This window comes from Parambassis ranga, chromosome 13 (genome assembly GCF_900634625.1).
Source record: "Parambassis ranga chromosome 13, fParRan2.1, whole genome shotgun sequence".
Taxonomy (NCBI): Eukaryota; Metazoa; Chordata; class Actinopteri; family Ambassidae; genus Parambassis; species Parambassis ranga.
The window spans coordinates 17,207,967-17,230,862 of NC_041033.1; the positions used below are offsets into that span (position 1 = coordinate 17,207,967).

At 43.1% G+C, this 22,896-nt stretch overlaps 1 protein-coding gene across 3 annotated transcripts in view; it reads right to left on the reverse strand.

Moving 5' to 3' along the window:
* The window catches only part of cux1b (cut-like homeobox 1b), a 54,677-nt gene that overhangs the window by 22,332 nt on the left and 9,449 nt on the right, over window positions 1-22,896 (reverse strand). For all 3 annotated transcript variants that reach the window (XM_028420674.1, XM_028420673.1, XM_028420672.1), the window contains exons 2-8: window positions 16,538-16,648; window positions 12,782-12,829; window positions 8,960-9,038; window positions 6,471-6,608; window positions 4,608-4,731; window positions 2,797-2,873; window positions 2,012-2,078 (exon numbers count right to left, since the gene is read on the reverse strand). In XM_028420674.1, coding sequence (XP_028276475.1) covers window positions 2,012-2,078; window positions 2,797-2,873; window positions 4,608-4,731; window positions 6,471-6,608; window positions 8,960-9,038; window positions 12,782-12,829; window positions 16,538-16,648 — 644 coding nt within the window. The remainder of the gene's footprint in view (window positions 1-2,011; window positions 2,079-2,796; window positions 2,874-4,607; window positions 4,732-6,470; window positions 6,609-8,959; window positions 9,039-12,781; window positions 12,830-16,537; window positions 16,649-22,896) is intronic.

The window sequence follows — 22,896 nt, forward strand, 5'->3', positions numbered from 1 at the left end:
CAATTTCATGTTTGTGCTTGAGATGGACACAGGAAACTAAAGCCTATTGACTGTTGTCTAATTATCAGCAATTAAATGGGTTTACCAGAATGGTATCAAGTCATTTATGCACAGATAAACCCATTCACACATTGCAGAGGAGCTTTTACACACACTCACACACACCCTGTGGGGCTGGAGATCAATATATCATTAATCTTTAACAGGGACTAAACGGGTAAAACGCGGCCAGTCAGACCCTCACAGCGCCGACACAGAAAGGGAGCTACGCTACATCTACAGGCCCACCTCCTGCTGAAGCTCACACACTCTGGGCACTGCAACATTGACCAAATTCTCAGGGAGAGTGTGTACGTCCAGGAGTGTTTGTGTGTGTTTCAGAGCGTATTTTAAAAGGCAGATTACCCAAATGCAGCAAGAGGATGGGGGATTTGTCATGCAATGTCCTCCTTAGTGGAAAGTTTAGAGCAAGTGTGTGCGTGTGTGCATGTGTTTGTGCGTATGTGTGCGTGTGTGTGTTCGTGTTTGTCTATGTGCCTCTGTTTGTGTGAAAACAGTGCAAGATATGTATGGCAATTTGTGTTTCACAGTGCCAAAATGTATGCAGTTAAAGGGTTAAAAGTTATGTTCAGCCAAACACTGGCGATTTGCTCAGCCAAGCAGTAAACGGGGGAAGGACTCCAAGGACTGGGAGTGTGCAGGGTTAGAGAGGGTTTGTGTGTGCTTTAAAGCGTTGCATTAAAATTTCAGATCACAGCACGCCACACAGTCAAGGACCCTGACTGCCTCAGGCTCACGAGTGAGTGAACGAGCAAGTTTGTGCGTATACTGTGTGTGTGTGTGTATATATGTGTATGTGTGTGCTTGCACACGAGTGCATTTGTGAATGTGGGCGGGCCATGTGTTTATTAGCTTCTGTAAGCAAATGGAGCCTGCTATAAGTGTCTTTTCAAAACGTGTTTTCTTCTGACATAAAAGCAACAGACAAGAACAGAAAAAAGGGAAGTGTTAATAAAAAGCTCAGAAAAAGTGAAGGAGCACACAACATAATGACAGGTTTAGAAAATAAACAGGGAGGCCCTCTGATAAGACTATGAAACCTATTGATTAATGACATTACACTCAACGGAATATCTTCCTCTGGCCTTTCCTCTCACACTCACAAGCACAGAAAGCAGGAGATAAAAGACAAAGTGTGGGAGTGAAGGAGGTAGGAAAAGAGGGGAAACATAATGTGAGGAAGACAGAAGAGGGATCGATCTGTTTTTAACAGCCAATCAATTTAACAACTCCTTTAATGGAGAGACACAGCAAGTTTGGGGAATAGTAAATGGGGTGTGTGAGAGGAGGGAGGGGACGCTGATACTCCCGCTGTACTTTGAGCATGCATGTACGGTGCGTGGACAGTTTTAGTTCATGTTTTAAGAAAAATAGAATGTGATTTTGTCACCTTTTTCTTCTCTGGAATTTAACTTTTTAGCTTTCTGAAGGTGGTTCGGATGCTGTGGAGTGGTTCTGGTTCCCACTACTAACCCAGAGGGGATAAGGAGTGTGAATGTCACAAAGTGACACTTCACAGTGTAGAGTGCTGACATGGAAAAGCTGTTCTGTTTGCATCCTCCCCACCACTAAAAGATCAATAATGATAGCTGCTCACTGCTCCAATAATGTAAGAAACCTTATCTTACAGTTCTTCTTAGAAACCTTTTCTGCTTTAAGTCCGAGATTTCACTCTGCCTAAAATATATGTATATATATTTATTATTTGGATGCTTTTCCATGGCTGCAGAACACATTACAATCCCTGTCAGTATTTACAGTGCATGGGTAATGCTGGGATTTAGAGGCTGCTGAGCGTTGTGGGAGACATTCCAGCTGTTGAGGAGAGAGGGGGGAGGTTTCCAGGCGAGGAGATTCACTAAACAGGATGATTATGTCAGGAACAGACTATGGAGGAGCCAGAGGGGAAAAGTCACCCACAAACGCACACATAGATCAGGGATACACGTACTTTGCTGTGGATTCCTCATCATACTTTGTCTTCAAATCAAAGAGCTCAGCCTGAGTTGTTTCAAGTGCTGCAAAAGACAAGAAAAATGTGAGTTCCTCTGCTTTAGATTCCAATAAGAAACATATATATCCAATTATGTACATATGTTCTGAGGTCATAAAGACATACTTTCTTGAATGCCTTCTTTCAAAGAGAAATTTCTAATAAAGCAATGTGAACAGTTATTTCGCGTCAGATTTGTCTTTGTCTGCTTTTTTCATTGGTTCAAAGTGATGTCAAAGTGAAGCAAAATTATGTGCTTATGTTTCTAGGCCTCAAGCTCATCAAACCACACTTGCCTAGAACAGATGAAGGAGTGTAAACATCACTAGTAATGATTTCTTACCCAACATTTAGAGCTAAAAAAAAAAATCGATGAGAAATATTTAAAACAAAGGCGCATTTTCAGTGATAAGGCAATTTTATGGGAGGCAGTTAACCCCCTGAAACTTTTTACTGTAGTGACATTTTTAGAGGCTGTAGGCTCATTTTTAAAGAAGATATAAAAACAAAAAAACAAATAGTTCAGTTCAGATTGATTTTAGAGAACCAATATAAGCCATGTTACCAATCTTGGAAAAGTGGTTATTTCTTTATTTGCTTGATAACATGATTATGCCAAAATTGCAGCATTGTGTTGAAATATCAAACTCGGTTCTGGTTATTAGCATCATCATGTTAGCATTTTGTTTGCTTTGGAGTTCAGTGGGTTAAAACAGTACAGCTAAGACTGAGTGGGCTTGTACCTGTCTGTAGGGATTGGGCCTTGTGTTCAGCTTCTTCCAACCTTGAGGACATGGAGTCTTGGCTCTCTTGGAGTTTCCTACAGAGGCAGACAGAAGGCATGAAAAAGAGTCACAGTTAAGAGATACTGAGTCAGTAAATCCTTAGTTCACACTTTGTGGCAACTATTCTCTATTTTCCCACCATTTCTGAAGTGTTTTCCCCACTAAAATCCTCCCAACACAACCCACTCCTCATTAAGCAGCCCTATTAGGCAGGAATGTCTGGCCACTGGGGCACACTGCACCCAGGGGGAGAGAGGGAGAGAGAGAGAGAGAGCAAGCAAGGGTTGAGTGAGAGAGGGGGAGGGGGCGACAGAAACCACATGGATAAAATAGATTCATTCTTAGCATATAAAAAGTTGGGCTCTGCTGAGAAATTGCCACTGCGTGTAAAAACATCAATAATCTCACACAAAGACGGTCTTTATGGCACTCTTTGATGCCCCCCTTCTCCGCCAATCTGTCTCTCCTGTCATCTCTATTTTTTTGGCCTCTACTTCATCCTTTCATCTCTCTCTCTCTCTCCCTCTCTCCTTCCCTCACTTCTTGGGTAAAATGCATCAGAGGTGCCATCCATTTACTGCCCCTCTCAGACACAGGAAGTCAGCTCTTTGCAGACAGGAAGGGGCCTATAAAACACTGACGCACAGGAAATACAGTTGGACAATTGATCTTCTACTGTATGTTTGAAAGGAGCAATGCTGCTTTAATTCAGCTCCACAGGGCAAACATTATGACTGACACGTGGAAAATATGAGGTGTGTAATGTGCATTTAACAGAGACAAATATTAAAAATCAACATAAAATGGTGACAAAATGATCACCAAGGCAGATTAAAACTAGCTTCCAGGAATAAGACAAATGGCTGGTTTATCGTATTTCACTGCAAAGGTACATCAGTGGGAAAAAAAACATACGCATTGTCTTTTAGCCTGGAGGCCGCACCAGCTAATTATAAGAGCACTGATCACTTAAGACTCTGCACATATGCTTATTTATTCAGTATGAATGTAAGTTTAGTTTCTAGTTTGCCTCACAGGAAAACTAGAACTGGTGACCATCATATGAGTTTTGATTAAGTAAGTAATGTTGGAGAAAAAGACCCCAAGTCAGTTGTTAAGTGAAACAATATTATGGCAGCCCACATCTCAGGCAATTAGTTTAATGGTCTTTATGGTGAATGAGGTCCTTACTGTGGAAAGGACAGTACTAGGACATTTAAGCATGTGTAAGAATTAATGCACCATTACAGAAGTCACATTGACTTCTTATGTTCCTAAAATATAAAGCAAAATATTTGAGATCATTTATCACTACCACCTGCTTCCTGTTTATCTGAAAATAAACACAATTTTAAATATCTTTCATCTTACTGCATGGAAATGAAAATAAAGTGACAGCTAATCAATGATCCTTTTGGGGAGCATCACTAAATTAATGTACATTTCCAGACACAGGAGAGGCCCACTGAGGTTATCCCATCTTAATGCCTGAAATATATCTTGATAAAAAAAATTCTCTATTCACACATTCATCTGCAACAATTGAGTTGTTGATCTAGCTAATAATAAGTCTCAGGAGTATTAGTAAATTAGGCTTTGAATAGCTGTGCTAAATAAAGTCTGAAATCTAAAAGCTATCATTGAAAGATTTAAATCAGCAGTCCTGCCTGAGGGTGCAATGACCCAAAGGTTTGAAATGGCAACTTAATGCAGAGGTTATTACTAAAACACAGCTGCTTTAGCAGCAGCCCACAAACACACAGTCATACCTCTCCTTCTCTGCATAGTCATTGTGTAGTTGGAGCTGCTTCTCTTGAGCCAGGTTCTCGGCTTGATTCTTTAGAGACTGCTCGTATTCACGAATCTTCTCCTTCAAGGCCTTAATTGTCACCTCTGGAGAAGGAGAGAGGAGAGAAAATGAAGGAAAGACTAATATGCAGATAAGATCCACATAGAAAACAGACTACAGATGATTAGTGGCACTGATGATGATGATGATTTTGACGTGTGTGTTTGACCTTTACTTTAGGAACAGCATTTCATATACCACATTCTTTTCTGTCAGCACAGACCAAGACATTGGCTCCAGTGGCTCCTGCCTAATCTTTACATCCATGACTGGTATAGAATATTCAGCATTCACCAGCACTAGATATGCTGTATTCATTAGGACTGCATTAGTACTGAAACCCCATAACCTGCTGACGGCTAGGCTCTGTATGGGGCAGCTTGAAATAAATCTAACACATAACTGGAGTAATAAATAGGCCTGTGTGTGTGTGTGTTTCTTAGAAAAAGATATAAGTGACTGAGACAATGATATAGAGCATTGCTGCCTTCTGCCTTTGACTGAGGGCTCTTAGCACTTTGTGTGTGTGTGTGCGTGTGATTTAAACTCCAGTCTCACTGCTCTGACACATAATCAATAGAGGAGAGTCCCCTCAGAGCCCTCTTACCCCTTAACTGCTTAACTGAACTTTAAACATTTAGGTTGCAGGGATCAATGGCCCCTGTGCTCTTTGTGCATCTGTGTGTGTGTGTGCAAGCGGGTGGGTCCGTGTGTGTGTGTTTAACAAGAGTGGGAGTTCCAGAGTGTGTTTTGGGGTTTAAATATCCCCCATCTATTGAGGCAGGAAGGAGGGATAAAGGATGAGGGAACAGGAAAATCAATGGCAGAATGGAACCCTGCCGCTATCGAGCTGTTCCAATTAACTCTCGCTGAGGAAAGGGGGATTCCAAAACATTCCCCGGCTCGCTCGCTCACTCCTTTTCGACTGAAATTACAGCACTTTTATTACTGCTTCTCACTCATCCCTCTGCCTTTGTCAGTTTTTCCATCTTTCTTTACCCTGAGGTAGCCTGTCGTTTTTTATTCATGAAACTGTGCTTCATGGTTTCCCCCCCTCAAATCTATTTGAAACCCTATTTGAAAATGTAAAACCTTGTACATTTTTTGTGTGTTTTAAAAATTTAAAAAGTTATTAAAAATGCTCAAACATAGACTGTGACCTTGAAGAAGGCTTCTAAATGTTTCTTTGATCTTATATACTTGGTAGTTCTCTGCATATCAACAAGCAAAGGTAGTCCTTTGATACAGCTGCATGGCAAAGGCTTGGTTAGAGAATATTATAGTATTGTGTTTGAGCTAAAAATATTTTGATAAATGACTTCACCCATTTATCTTTTAAAACAATTCATTTCCCAAGCTAAAAGCTACATTAAGAACACATACACATCTCTGCTTAGGATGCAGCTACAGGTGCGTCTCACCATTTTAATATTTTAACGGTTGGATTTTCTAGTGCGTTTCACCCAGTGTAGCTCCAAATATGTGCAGTGTTTGTTTAGGTGACTGCATGACTGGTTGTCATATTTCTGCTGAATGTTTTTAAATTATATTTCTACTTGGAAACTGTGGGCTGTCCTCTAGCCCCTTAACTGTTACCATATTTCCTAAAATACATACAGCAACCACCCCCCTAAACAGTTATCAGACAATATGATGACACTGCATATCTTTAAAATATTAATCATTGGAATATGACATTGTGATGGTGCGGCCTAGATCTATGTCTCTCTCAATGTCAGGGAAACTCCCAAAATGTGTGTCACTGCATGTGTCTGACTCTAACCTTGGTTTTTAACCTCTGCAAACTCTTTGTTGTAGTCCTCCAGTGTCTCTCGAAGTTTGGTGTTCTCTGTCTCAATGTCGTGCATCCTCTGGAGCTTCAGCTGCAGCTGCTGAGCCAGCTCCAGCACAGGAACGGGATCTGGTAGAGAAAACATACGCGCACACACACCATATTAACACACCACAAAACAGATTAGACAAGCAAGGGCGGCAAGGTGGCATGGTGAGCTAGGAATAACTACATTCAAGGCCCTGTGAGAGCCAGCATTTGCCCTGGTGAAGTGTCCTTGAGCAAGGCGATGAATCTCTAACAGCTCCAGGACAACTGCTCTGGTTTTGACCCTCAACTTTGATCTCCCTGTGGAGAATCATTGGTTCCACCAAGAACAAAAACATATCACAATTACCAGTAACATTATAATAAGGCGATGCACAGCCACTGATGCAGTACATATCGATTTTTTTGGCAGAATTTGCAAAAATGTATAATATCTGGTATGTTCTTGCAGATCAATAAATGATCCATCTAACAATATAAACGATATAATGATTCTGGAAACCTACAAATCACTAGATTTGCTTGTGAATTTTGATTACTCTCAAATACAGAGTATTCAAAATTTGGTTTGCTACAACAGTTTAGAGCACACTGAAAGGTCACAGTTTTTCCATTCTTTATCAACAAACCTTAATCAATGAAGTCTAACGAACAATCTACTATCAGCCTTTGTATCGAGGGAGAGTTGCATTAATTTAATAACATTTTATTTTGTATGGGGAAAAAACAAAATGTGTGAGATGCTGTGAGAGTGAGGGTGAGTGAGTGAGAGACTTTACTACCCAAACAGGCAGACAGATAAACACAACATAGATGAGGGGCACATTAACAAGAGAGATTACTAGGCTGTGATCTCTTGAAGTGTTCACTATGATGCAGCTTGAAAGCCATGGGAAACATGGGAGCAGACAGATGGACAAAGTGGAGCTGTAAAACAGCCGATGTAAAAGGTAAATAAGAGATTAAAAAAAAAAAAAACAGAGACAGAAGGAAGAACGGCAACTTTCTAGAGGCATTTTACCAGCATCTCTGAACACACAGCAGGGTTAACTGTCAGTGTGATGAAGAGAGCCCTGTCAGTCAGGCCAATCACATCTGATTGGTGCTCATGGGTGGCAGACTGGTGACAGGCAGCCAAGAGACGCAGGCGACGCTCATCAGCATGCCAGCTAAAAGAGCAGTTTATGTGTGTGTGTGTTTATGTGTGTGTGTTGTACAGATAAGAGGAACTGACAGCTTACAGCTGGGGGTAAGGGCTGTGTGTGTGTGTGCGTGTGTGTGTGTCATGGCTGACGCAGTTAGATATCTTAACTATGCTAATGAGAGATCAGCAGAGAACGATTGGGGAATTTCATGCTGATTTTGTTCTGTCAAGGTGACACACCATGCAGGGCTAGGCTCTGACACACAAATGAACACACCTCATACAAGAGTGTCACGCAAACACACAAAAGTACAAACAAACACTATGTAACATAACTGTGCCCTGAATTTGGACTCCTATCTGCATTGCTGCCCTTGAAAATCAACTCTCTTTCCCTCTTATCAAACCTTTGTCCTTCACTGAGCCCCCCCGCCCCACACACACACACACACACTTCAAATCAACTGTACAGCCTGTTAAAAGCAGTTTGACTTGTGGGCCACTGGTGCTAAACGCTCTCACCAGACACCTTTAATCTAAAGCAGAGCACACTGGGCTGACTAACCAGGCCTTCAGCTGATAGAAGACAGAACAAAACACACTGTTTCCTCTTTCAAGACTGCTGCATTAGTCAGGCTGGTCTGTGTCTGTGTGCGTGTGTGCATCAGGCATTACATCATTGTCTCGCTGCAAGTTAAGAATAGCCCCGTCAGAGCTGGCGCTGACTTATTGGGAGCAGTACAATCCAAAGATATTACTGTAGGTCTATCCATGTGGGAATATGATGACCTCCTTACGCTATAGATGAACTCAACTCCTCTCTCATTCCTACATGCGCGGCCCCTCCAGGGCTCCCATACAGCTGAAGATCTCCAACCAGCAGCACTGCGACTGTGTGTTCTCAAACTGCTGCACGTCCCTCCTCAGCTTCAGTGTGCTGAAGTGTGTAACTGCTCTTGTGTTTGCAGCGTGCATGCGCGCGTGTGCACTTCACCGAGCCAATTGTGGGCGCACTTGTCATCCCTATCAGGACGCACCTTCTGTTAAGACCCACTCTAAAGGCTACACCAGTGGGGATGAGATCTCATGGGGACATATTAAGGCGTCACACACGCCTGGGTGAACAGTGAAGGAGCACCAGAGGGACGGTGTCATGCTTTTTTTTCCTCTTCCCCCGTTGGTGCTGTCTTCATGGATAAGGGGGTCTTCTGATTATGTTTTTGGACTTGGGAGATGTCTAGACAAACACACTTAAACAAACATACAGCACAAACATTAAAAGCCTTACCAGGGACATCGATTATTTTCTTGTACACGTTCAAGAAGGCGGCCTCTGCTTCTTTACTTCTCTTACTCAAGGCATCGATCTGCAAGGATGAAAAAGAAAAACTTAATTCTCAGTTTTATCACCTCAGATCTGAGTGTCATATCCACATGCTCCGAAGACAGGCCCATTAATTTCACAGTAAGAGTAGTCTACATATCTGTCTATCCACACTATGTGTTGGTATGTTGCATGCAATTGTGGCTGTCTTGATGGTGGCTGCGTTGGTGTTTCCTTCCCGTGAAGTCACTTCAGCTGTTCAGCTGATGACGGATGCATTTCGTTTGCCGTGTGCCTCTGCATGTCCACGTCTGTCTGTCCTCAAAGTGAGGGTGTCTAAGTCCGTCATTTGGTGTGTGTGTGTGTGTTTGTCTGTGTGCACGCATGTGTGCGCGTTCGTTTCCCCTCCAGCATGCTGACATCATTAAACAGCTGGCTCAGTCTTTCCAGCCACAGCAGGGGCAGATTATTCAGTCAGCTCTTAGCAGCAATACAGTGTGGATCCATTACTGATGCAGCCATTAACACAAGAGGGCACGGCATGCATTCCATCACCGATATTATTGAAATGGACAGCTTTAGAATGGATCCATAAGAGATTAATTCTAAAATCATACTGGGGGGGAACTTTTCCTCTGCTGTCAGTGCTGAAACATGAGGCAACGAGCTCCGCTGTAGTTTGTGTGTCATACTTCAATATGAAAAGCAGACAGAGTAGGCGAAATGCATCTGAAATCAAGTCTAAATCGAGGGAAACAGATGCCAAATAAAGACATTCAGATGGTGCTACTGTACTGGGCAGAGCTACAGCTGACTACTCTGGCTCACACACTCAGACTAAACAGCCTTGTGTTTCTCTTCCAGCTCCTCCAGCACATTCACAGAGAGAAAGGGAATAAAGACAAAAGCCTATATAAGTCCAAATATAAAGTCTTCACATTCCCAGCCAAGCCAGTAGTGTAGTTGATGGGTGGTTTAGGGGCTCTTGCCACTGTAAACAGAGCGGGCTACATGTAATACTGCCTGGGCTCCTATGGGAACCTAATAAATCTCTTCACATGGCTTTGATTCATCTCTAGTTTTTTAGCCGCAAAACATCTGGCCCCGAGTAGGCTGGTGCCAGCAACACCCCCCCTCCCCTTTTTATTTCTCTGTCTTTCTCTCAGCCTTCTCTCTCAAATTCTCCCCCTTGTCACTTCCATGTTCTCTGACTCATTTTTTTCTTTCCCCTTTCAGTGTCTCTCTCACATGTTTTGCTGTCACACACTTATGCCTCTCTGGCATGCATAGGACCCTCTCTCACACACAACCTCCTCACTAGTATATCTCATTTTCATATCATGCTGCACCATGTACTTTACCCCACTCATGTGCTGTGTGACATTGAGCGATCAGGATCCTCAAATGCATGTTCACTAATGGGAGATTACTGATGCCGAGTACTAATACCTCTCACGCACAAAGACCAAACCTGTTCATCAGTGTCAAAAAGTGTGTGCATGTGATCAGATTCCAAGTAACACAATCTTATGATAAAGAAGAAATGCACACACACAAAACCAACACAAAAAAAATGATCTGCCGATAGCAGTGAAGGAAGGCAGCTGTGTGACTGTACAATGACTAGGCCAAGGTCAGTGGTACAGCAGCTTTATATAGCCCAACATGGGAGGCAGGAAATAGACATTTAATGTAGGACACACCCTACAGTTAGAGGCAGGTTAACTGCAGGACCAGAGCCATTAGAAGACCACCCAGGATTTGCAAATACAACCCTGCTGTTCCAAACTGCAGCTCTTTCAACCAATCCCAATGACATCTGCTATTACATGCTCCCCTGCCCCCATCCTACACACACAAACCAAGCAAAACAAATGAACTGACACAAATGATACCTCACCACTATCAGTACGTTACCGATGAGAAGTGCTTGCAATTGCAAAAGGTATCCCTGACACATCCACACACACAAATGCATACGTACATACGTCAGCAGCTTGTGCCACCATCACTCAGCACCGCCTCGCTCCCCTATCTAACCCATAGTGTGTGAAGGGCATCAGCCTGACCTGCGTGTGTGCATATGTGTTTGTGTGTGCGTGCGTGTGTGGCCCCAGTGGAGTCTGATAAGGGGAGGCTATGGGAAGCAGAGACTGAAGCCTTGGATAATGGAAAAGCTTATCTGATCGATGGACCAACAAGGAACACTGAGCATGCAACATACACACACACACAAACACACGTACACACACACACACATAACCCGTTTACCCAACTGAGGCCTTGTGGAAACAGTACTGTTATTGGTAATAATTATGACCCGAGGGCATCCACCTTTCAATGACAAAGATTAAACAGGGTACCAAGACCAACTTCCTGAGCTTAAACTTTTTATTGTTCTCAGTTCCACATTCACTTAGTAAAGATTCAAGCTCCTGAGTAAAATGCATAAGGATGAGGGGACTGTGGGACTTCAAGAGGACCCCTCTGGTTTCTGGTGCTGTCTTGTCCCTGATCAAAGCATTGAGGGGTAAGCAAACAAAGACAGGCTAAAATTACACATTCTCAGAGCTACTCATGTTGTGGCATGCAAGCAGGCAGAATAGGCGACTGATTGATGGGCTGCTCTAAGACTGGCGCGGGTGTACAGTATTATCTCAATAATCATAAGATAATGTCTTTCTCAGTTCCGCGACCACCCACTACGCGTCTCGGCGTGTTCTGCAGTGCACGCCGTCGAGGTGTGTCAACATGAGGATGGTGGAAACAGCTGACAAAGCCCCAATTATACAGCTGCTGTTTCTATTCTCTAAATAGACTGCAGATCATCAGCAGAACATGGTGGAACCACTATAAATTACAGCATTTTTACATAACCACTGGCTGTGGTTGTTGCTCTAACACATGAATATGGAAACTAACCCAGTGTTAAACTGTAATATTCTATGGCCAGTAGCAAAACAGCCCTGTCAGTATGTATTGAGATGATTTTGTTTGTGTGCATATGTGTGTCCTTGTGTGTGTGCTAGAGAAAAGATACTGCTGAATGTCCACCCACTCCAACCCCAAATAACGCACCAGTCGAAACCAGCCGTTTCCACTCCTACCCTCTGACTTTCACATATGGGAGTGAACTGGAAATGCATGGCTGCCAGTAAGGAGGAGTCACGATGGAAATAGGCCAAAATGATGAAGGAGGAGATAGAGGGAACAGAGGGAGTATGATATAGCACACACACAGAAGTCACCTCATATTGGGCAAGGTATTTAAAAACGTAGGGCGTAGCATTAAACTGAAAGTAAACACACGTGCCACAAAGAACAAAAAAATGGCTTATGATTCAACAAATCCACTAAAAACAACAAATAACCCGAACGAATCATGCAGACACAGAAAGTCCAAGGAAATGGCATTTGGTGAGTTGTGACTGGCTGGAGCGACGGTTTTGTGGTGGGTTTTTTTTTTTTTGCAGGATGCAATTTAAACACACCCTCAGGCTACGGGACTTCATGAATAGGACAGAAAATCAAGAGCAGAGCAGAGTGAAGAAAAGAGGGAGAGGAAAGAGGGGAAATGAGATAGTGGCAAGAGAAAGAACAGGAGATGGCGAAGAGGAGGGAGGAAAGAAAGAAGACTTGGCGATTTAAGTGGCAAAGCAGAGAAAAAGAGGGAACAATGCAAGTCAATGAATGTCAAGCTGGATTTATACAATGTATTGTTTATGTACTGCACTTGAGCATATAAAACTTACTGTGACAATATATATTTACAAATGATGCACTCACCTCTCCTTGGAAGCTCTTAAGCAAAGGGGCAACCTGTTTCCGTAAATCCTAAAAAAAAAAAAAAAGAGAGAAGAGCAGATTAGTGAAACAAGAGATAACAGGACATTTTTAATCCTAAAATAGCAGTGAACACACAGAAACATGTGGCAATGATATACAGGCACAGTACAAAAATCTTCTCCGTTTTGTATTGCACACTAGCACTAATAATTCTAACTGAAACTGAGAAGTGACCAGACCATTCTTGCCACTGCCGATGGAGAAAGTGTGGTGCGTGAGTGATGAACATGAGGGTAGGGAGGAGGCCAGGTTTGTACCCTGAGGGGCTCTGGCGGACTGCGTTTCTCATAAGAACAGGTGCAGCACCACCTGGGCCACCCAGAGGCAGCACTAGTGTGTGTGTGTGTGTGTGTGAGAGAGACAGAAAGAGAGAGAGAGAGAGTGTGTGAATGACTGGGCCTACAGTTAATGCAAATTGTCTCTGTGCACCAAGCTTTTACTATAAAGCAAATGCTTTTCATCCTCCAAGTCCCATTGCATGACTTTCCAGTACGAGTCAGCAGTTTCAGATTAGATAGCCAGTCTAGTATGTATCAGGGGAACATGCAAATCACCATGCTGTTAGCTGAGCCTACATCCTGACAAACTGAACTGGAGCGTACGGTAAAAAGCACAGCAGAATAGAACATTCTGTACAGGAACATTTGATTTGCACAGTTTATGGACACACATGTACTCGCAAAACTGCCTAATGAAGATGTGAAGTAGGGCAACGACAGATGTGTGCTCAGGAGACTCTGCACCTTTTTGAAACCTCTGCTTAAAAGCCTAACAGAGACTGCGGGGAGTCTGTGCATCTCAAACCGACCCTAGACCAGCGTCTGGGGCCTGTCCTAATCCCAGGTTAGTCCAGACAGTCCGCTTGTCTGGGGCTGAGGACAGGTCATGACCTCAGTGACCCTACTTCATTGTTACTTCATCAGGGGTCGCTGTGGCTGTTTGTCTGTGCCAATTCAATATTCCCCTGCGGGGGATAATGACCTGCACCCCGCCCCCCTTCCCTGCACTGGCTCTCTCTTTCTCACACAGGAGAAAACACCCACACAACACCACCAGTGTCTGTTTGTTGATATGCATTAGATTGAAAATATATCATATTTCTTACTTCAAGGATTGCTGCGTTTAGGTTAACATGCAATTGTTCCTGTGTAGATTATTACAAATGTATATCTTTTTTTACTTTAGTTCTCAGAGGCAGAAGCAAAATGTGCTCAATCATCTGTCTGACCACACATTTAAATATTTCACACATGGAGTGTTAGCACTGCAGCTTTAGATGCATGTAACCATACAGTGACCTTTGTATAATGTAATGCAGTCTAGCCTGGTAGTCATGCAGTAATTCCAACCTCTGCTGACATCATACTCTTCACCTTTTTCCTCTACATGTAGACTCAACTCAAGATATATTTTACACAGTCTAAAAGCTCCATGCATTGTTGGTCGCCCTCCCAGCTTATGTTTTTGTAGAAAGTTTGGGTTTTTTGGGTCACACACACACACACACACACACACACACACACACACTTTCAACAAATAAAAACAAGCACATTCTAATAACATACAGCAGCAAGCTACTCCTTCTGCTGAACACCGGGGCTGTGAACCCCTTCGGTCCACTCTCTGGTGCTCCACCCCCTTTGCCCCCTCCACTTCCAAAGATTTATGACCATATAACATAACAATGCACACAGACACCGTGGTCAATCTGTGTGTGTGTGTGTAGTGAGGGGAGTGGAGGGGCCCAGGCAGCAGGAGATGGATGGCTGGTGCGTAAGCTGCCGGCAGACAGCAGACAGGCCAGCCAGAGGAATCCTCCAGGGAGTATGGAACTCCCATTCGCTGTCTGTCTACCCTGCAGCTAAACACAAACGTGTGTATGTGCATGCATGTGCACACACAAGAGCACACACAAAGTTGTTTTACTACCACTGCCTCTGGCTAGCAATCTTTGGGACATTTTACAACCATTCCCACCCTTGCCTTTATAACACTGTAGTAAGGGGAGTCTTGACTAACTAAAGGGAAATTAAGAACTGAATGAATAATTTAGGCAACTTAGGAAGCACAGTCAGATGTAGACTCTAAAAAAATTCAACAGTGTGTCAGTCCTAATGAATTATAAAAACTTTGTTTTCACGCTGCATTTCTTTGCACTACTTTCAAAATGCTACAAAAGCCTGTGTGAGTGTGTGTGTGCGTCTGTGTGCGTGTGTGTGTTATTATGCAGACCATGAGTGCGGTTCACGCCGAGTACAGCTCAGCAGACTAGACACAGTCAACGTGGGCCGGTCTCCTGGTTGCTGAATAATGGATCAGAGACGGACTCCCGCTCAGCCTAATGCAGTCTGATCTGATGTGACTGTGATCTTCGCTGACTGGTGCGGACCACAGAGAGCTGACAGCCCGCTCTATAGGCTGGTCAACCACACACACAAATACACAGCCATGCACCGTGATGGAAAACACAGCTCCGTAAACACACAAGATGATCAGGGCATTTTTTTAATCAAGCGCAGGCCATCACACATTATGAAGCAGCCTATTTGGTAGTCAGCCTTGATGCTTCTGTACTTCCAAACGCCAAGTGCCTGGAGTTTTAGTGCTGATTCCTATTGAGCCTGTTACAGCCCTGTAATGAATCCTGTCGCTCGTCTGGCCTGGCTCAGATTCCTCCTCCACATACCAGGGAGATGCCAGGGGCCACACAGACGCCAGAGGAGCCTTCCTAAATCACAGCCTTGTTACACTGATGAATGTGTGTGTCCTGTTCTGTGATCTCGGCTATCTGCCTCTGTGTGTTTGTGCCTTTGCTTCTCTGCATGTTTTCTTTGTGTGCACGGCTCTCTCTGCCTCTGCTTGCGCGTTTCTCTCAGTCGTGTCTGTCTCGCCGTGTGTGCGTTTGTGTGGAAATGAGATTAGAGATGAATGTATAGGGTGAAGTCAAATTAGTGTCTTTTGTATGCAGGTACAGTTTCCTCCGGTGTATATTCCTCTTACACCGGGTGGGCTACATGCTCAAGTCAATAGTCACAATCCCAGGCCTGTGGTAACTATAATAGGCCTACTGTCAACTCCGGCGAGAGTTGACAATTTTCTATCCACTGTCTACTCCATTCATACATAATTCATACTGCCATCAATAATTCACCATGGTGACATTACCAATAATAACACAACAATACTTTGTTTTCACTGTGAGGTTTGAAACGAGTTGCCTTGGTAACAGAGATGAAACAAATATTCCCAGGAGGAGTGATGGGAACACAGGAACAGGACAGAATTCCCTCCTGATCCCACTTAGTAGTGTTGTCACACTCTCTTTCTTTCTCTCCCTCCTGCTCTGTTCTGCCTCTCTCTCCCTCGTCTTTCTCTCTCCCTCTCACATACACACTCACGGACCACACTTTCTGCTCGCATAAAAAACTAGGTCAGATAATACAAACTCCTGAGGGGTTTTCTGTTTTGTCTCTTTAGGATTTCAGGGAAACTAATGGAGAGACTATTTTTGGGAACCAAGCCCGCATCTCAGTGCCGTCTACTCCTCCCCCTGCTTTCTCAGTAAATAATCACGGCTACATTTATGAAGAGGAGAGCAGACACGGAGAAACACTGAGGCAAATGGTGGTTGTCAAAATCATTGCAGGATATATTCTTTAAGTTCGTGCATTTTCTCTGAATATCAGAGTTTCTCACCTCTGGAGTGTTCTTCTTGAACTCACGGCTCAGGTCGATTAGTTTCTTCCTGGACTGTTCACTCTCGTCCTGTCTGTTGGCAAGCTGTGTGGCGGTGGCGTCTAATTCTTTCTGCAAAACAAATATACATGTATTTCAGTTGGCAATTTGCATTTTCTCATATGCATTATTGCTGTTATCATCAATATAATCAGCATCATTGTTATAGGTCGGGGTAAGTGTACAGGAGCTGTTTTCTGACAGAGGAACAGACTCCTTGACCCATCTGGCAGGCAGCAGACTAGCCCGTATTTTGCAGCAGCACAGGCAGAACCACACCAGTGATGTCCCGCCAAGGAAAACCGTGCTAGTTTGATCTGCTACCAGTGCAAGCAATTTCTAAACCTTTCAGCCTGTCAGTCAATCAGTTACCACAGTGTCGGGGCATAACAACTTCTGTAGCAATAGACTACTACGCACACAAACGTATACGAGCAGCTTGCAACAATTATTGACTGTCTGCACCAGACAACAACACCCCTCTCTCCACATAACAACAGCACAATTATCAACAACAGCAGTGTTGTCAAGGCTGACCTAAGGCCCGCCTTTATCCACATCCATTTTGCATTGTTATTAATAGCTATTTATGGGACTTGTTCCAGATGATGGCCCAACTGCTGACATTAACAAGACTTTCAGGCCTTGTAAAGATTGTATCTCTCTGCTGAGTGTGTGAGTGTTGCTGGATTATGTTTCTGTTGGATTCTTGCCCTCTGTCACGCTCACTCCTTTTCCCCCCTCATTTTTCCATACTCTCTACAGATCATCCACTCACTCATTCAACCAGCAGTTCCTTCTCCTCAGTTTAAATCTCTCCCCTCTTTCTGTACTCCACCCCTCCCCCTCCCCCCAACCTCCTGTGAGGCCGCCCACCCCTGAGAGTGATTAAACGCTGCTGAAGGGCCGTTATGCTAACTAACGCACTAATCATTTAATACACACATTACCACAGGGGCCCTTGTGGCTCAGTCTGCTGACAAGGTCCCAAAACACACTCATGCACACATGCCAACCTCCACAGTATCGTCCACACCCCCAACACACACACACACACAAGAAAACACAACCCTCTAAAGAAATTGTGTGATCAAGTACTAATTAGGAGTTTTTTTTACCCCTTTAGCATTAAGTTTAATTCCCTGACCAGCCGTGATCTCGTTTTATCCACAAACCATAAAAAATGTAACAAATGGACTTGGTTGAGTGTCCTCCGCAATGGATTTTACGCAGTAGCACAGGATGTTCGGAGAAAAAAAAAAAAAAACACTGCTCACTTGCTTACATGCCATCTTGCTTTTGCTGCCCATGGAGCAGTTGATGTAGCAGCCTGTCTGCCCATGGCCATGGAGCAGCTGCACTTTCTGTTAGTGAACTCGAGCGTGCGCAGAAGCTTGTGCATTGGTTGATGAAAGGAGGAACCTAATAAATTTTAATCATGTTAAATTAATTGTCAAAAACTGAATGCTCTAGTTCATGAACAGAGGTGTAATTATAATATTGGTAAAGATTAGCTACAGGAACAAGAATACAGGACCCAGTTGGTTTGTGATACCAGCATCAAACTGGCAGATATTAATCACAATGTGATAATAATAGCCTTAAGGGCTTACTTTTCTGGGTGGTGGGGACATCACTAAAATCATTTAACTCAGTGGAAAATTTCCGTTTAGAGCCCGATTTGAATTCAGATGGTGTAAGCAGTAACTGGGATAAATTTAAGTATATCCCCTACAGTAAGGACAGAGATAATGCTGTTAAAAATCTAAGCTATGCCATTAAACACTCATTCGGAGTGTTTGAAGCACATTCAGAAAATATAAAAACTCACTCTGAAATTATGTGGTCTGAATTACTACAAATGTAAAACTGTATAACTGATGGACAACCTATAGGTTTAATGTGTGTTAACTTGTAGAATAATGTTCAAGATTCAGACCAACACATAATGTTCAAAATAGGGAAATGCAATAATATACATATTATACTATACATTTAATACTCCGACTCCTGTTAGGCTTTACTTAGTTGTTATTATCTCAACTATGGGTTTGAATAATTATGTTAGTATCAAATACCTTCAAGTACATTTAAAATGACTGCTTACACAGTTTAAGCAAAAGATTTCTTCAGAAAGCTTTTTGATATGCAAATCAGTCCAACAAATGTTCAGCAAGGCAAAGAATTCATCAAATCAGGCGAATCTCATCACAGAAATTCATCAATAAGGGCGAAACTAAAACAACCACAATTCCTGCACTAGCATTCTGCTTTAAGAGGTCATGTGCCAATCCCTGACGCCCTTGATTCTGTCCAATCCCTTTCCAATACCCTGCACATATCCCAATGTGTTACCAAATCCCCATTCCCAAAAAAAATTCTCACTGCTAAGCTAAATAAACACATCACACATGAAAGAGGATTGATTCAATGCCAAGTGGGCAAGTAATTATGGTCATGGTCTTAGTTAAAAAAAGGACCCTCAGACACAGTCAGGTTTTGACTATGCAGCAAAGTCTCTGCCCACATCAGCAGACACAGGCAGACTTTACACTCATCTTGCTGATAGAGCGTAACATCCGAAAGTGCACAATCCCTGCTGGAAGCCTGTTTGTTCACACACACATCAAATCTGATTGGCCATTAGAAGACCGTCACATTTTCCATGCTAAGGCACATAATTCCTGCACATGCTAAGTTGTCATATTTAAGTACTGAGTGAGATACTCCAAGCAAAATAATTTGAACTTCAGTTTACAGTATGCTGAAGTTAAAAAGCACTCTCGAGATGCCATTCTCCATTTAGAATTTTGTTCACCGCTATAAAACATACTGTTTTTTAGTTTTTTTCTGTTAGAGTTAAATAACATAGTTAAGTTTTTGACATCTGCTTTTTTTGTATGCTATCTTTGCCAAGTGTGTGCTGCTGGTGTCAAGCTGACACGGGTATATTCATGTTAACCCATCTCTTCGCCTCATATTTGTAAAGATTAAAACAAGTTGATATTTAATCTGAAGTATATTTTCATTTATTAACTTTTGCAGGATAACCATTAAGACTTTTTACATTCTTTGCAGGGAGGACTGTCAGTGCCCAATCGGTCCAGCTACTTGATCCCTGCTAGTTTATCCATGCAGTTTGTATTACTGTCGTGACTAAAGATAGCAGAGAGCTAGATTAATAGATCGCTAAATAGAAAGATGAAGACCTTTCATTTTTATAATGACCGGAATGGTGACATCTGTCACTATCTATCTAAGTCACAACAGTGATCACAAACAGTAACAGCGTGTGACCAAATGGCTTCTTTCAGTTTAAATGAAGAGGTCAGCAAAGCAAAGAGATCACAAGGAAAACAGTTTCAGACTAAGTTGAACTATTTTCTATTCTTTCCGCACCCACAAGCAGCATAATTTAGTAATTATATTAAAATTGATCAAACTCCCAAATCTCTGGAAGAGAAAACTGTTATTAAGCAGGGTTGACCCACAGAGATTGAAGCCATTTGGCACAACACAGGGATTTACTTTGTACCATGTCTGAAAACAGTGATTGACTTCATGCTAGTTTTAAAAAAATTAGAGTGAGCAACAACTTTACAGGACTGAAGTAATGAAAACACTTCTAAGTGGCCTGACAAGCACAAATAATCATACTTCAGCGGAGTGCCCGCAGTGTACTGAACAAACTACATGAAAACTTGTGTCCACTGTTTGGGCCTTCAGCCTCAGTCTCTGAGGCCTACGCTTTCTGGCTCTCTTTGGGCTGACTTTGAAATTTTTTACTTTTCAGAAGTGAAAACAGTTAAATTTACTGGTGTATTAATTCGTTTAATCATTCACATTAACTATTTTTTTTTAAATCTAGCTGTGGCTGATTGGGACTGCACTGTCTAGTTTAGCAGAGGATGGAATATGGTGTGTGCAGGGGAGCATTAAGTGGGCTGTAATGTCTGTGTGATTGCTGTAACAGCCCTGCTTGGCTTGGCTGGACTGGCCCACAGCAGCAGTCCCTGTCCTGGTTCATTTGGTCGTCTGGTCAGCTGTAAAGACGATTGGAACAGATTGCCAACACTCCCTAGAGAGACTTCAACACCGACTTGGCCAAGAAGCCTCTCGCACACTGCTCCACACGCGTGTGCTCTCACATGAATGCACAGACAGGCCGCTGCAGTAACTTGGGGAGCCCAGTCTCTCCACATTCTTTTGAACTCTGTTTCAAAAGAGGAAGTCTGCTAACATGTTCGCCTAGCGAAATTTGGCATAGTAAGCCATGTGCACAGCTAGGAGGGCCAGACGGAAATGAGTATCTTTCCATCCTACCAGTGTGGTAATAATACTAATCACAGATAACAGTTATGGGTAAACAAATCCTATTACCAGTGGCCATCAGACCCAAGGTGTAAGTATGTGTGTTCATCTCTCCTAATGAAATTCCTTCCACTCGTCTGCAGGCAGAGAGAGGCCTTCTATCTGACTAATTCACTCTAATTACTCTAATGAGCCACAGGTGATGATACAGTGAGACTGATTAATTAAATGGGAGGCCCCAATCAGGCATGTCTGATTATGCCAATCATATTGACTACAGACTAAATGAGATAACAGGAGACAGACGCACTTTAATTGAGGTATCAAAACTTTGTGGAATTCCTTATACCCTCACGCTCTGACGATGCCGAGACAGATAGGCTGCTGGAATGACAACAAAGTTATTGTTATGTACACAGAACGAAGTCAATCTGCAGCTGCTGTCTGTGCTGCCACAGTGACCAGGAGCGCAGAGCGAGGCGAGAACTCCACACAAGGATTTACTTTAGATCTCATTTTCTGCAGAATAATTGGGACTGTAACTGCTTCAAACACTTTGTTTACACCTAGTCTGCAGCACATGCCAAGTAGTCTGCCACTTCTCCTTCAGTCCAAACAGCGTGTAGGTTAACTGCTCCACATTGACTGCATGTTTTACACATTAATCTGATGGAGTACCACCCTTGAATTCAAGCCAGGCATAAAAAGAGACGGACAAAAATATATCCACTTCACAGTAACATTAACACCATATTAGTCACACTAAAGAAGAGGCTAATATTTAAAAAAAAAAATATTAGCTTCATTACAAAGTGAGGCAGGCTTTTACACTACTAGCACAGATGACACAGATGTTAAAGAGATGAAGTTTTCTGTCTTGCCAGTGCAGTCACTAATCTTTCCTTTTATCTCTGACATGTCTGAGGCTGTTATGTGGTTTTGATAGTAAACAGTAAAGGCGTCTGGAAAGATCTCTTATCTGGAATCAACGAGGCCTACCTTTCAAACTCCCCCTCCATCTCCATGCGCAGCGTTCCACCTCCTATGTGGCTGGCTGTTCTGTATGCCAAACCTACTGTGTGGGGGTGGAGTCGTGGGGTGGCAGCTCAGTCAGGAGCGACAGCCACACTTGCTACAACGACACGGTACATGATCACAGATCACAGGCACGCCCCCTCAAAACACAGCACAACAGCAGCACAGATAAGAGACTACAATCCTGGCTGCCTGTCTGCCTTCTTACCTTTGACATAGCAGGGTGCAGAACTTTAAATGTGCCAGCAGATGCTGTTTTTGCAAACCACACAGGGTTTAGAAGACACAAAGTCATATCCTCTGAATCTTTTTTTGCTTTTCCTCTCACCCGCTGGAGTGAAAGCCACAAAGTTTTTCTTTACCACAAGCTAACACTATAGTTTCACTGTGACACTTTTTTGTGTGTATTTGTGCAACTGCGTGTTTGTGTGCAGAACAGTTGGGGGTGGGGGTCAGCCTCACACTCTCCACAGTCTAACAAGACGCTTGTGGTCCCTAAGCGTTTTGCTCCTTTTTTTGAACACAGATCCATATCTACCAACAGCACAGGAGCTGTCAAGACTCACCTCAGTGATGCTGACGCAAGCCTGGATCAAAAGCAGCCTTTTTACACCACAGCTTCGTTTGTATTGATCCATGTTTCTCTGCTGAGAGACTGGTTGTTGTTTTATCTCCAACATCCAAGCCTTAACTCTCCTGAAGCTTACTGAGAGCTAGTCATTATTTTGCCTGACCTATTGTCTGACAAGGGGATTCAGAGGCCCATCTTGAGCCTAAATACAAATATAATGAGACTAAGATGCTTTCTGGCATGGAGGAAGTGCAGCTCACTTGGTCTCATTTTGCAGAGTTCGAATTTAGCTAGAGGCCCGTGTCACAAAGGGTGAGTGGTGTGGAGTGTGCAATGGGCGGAGAGGGGTATGGCGATATGCTAGGGTGTAATGCATTGGTGAAAGGGCAAGATTTTTCATCCC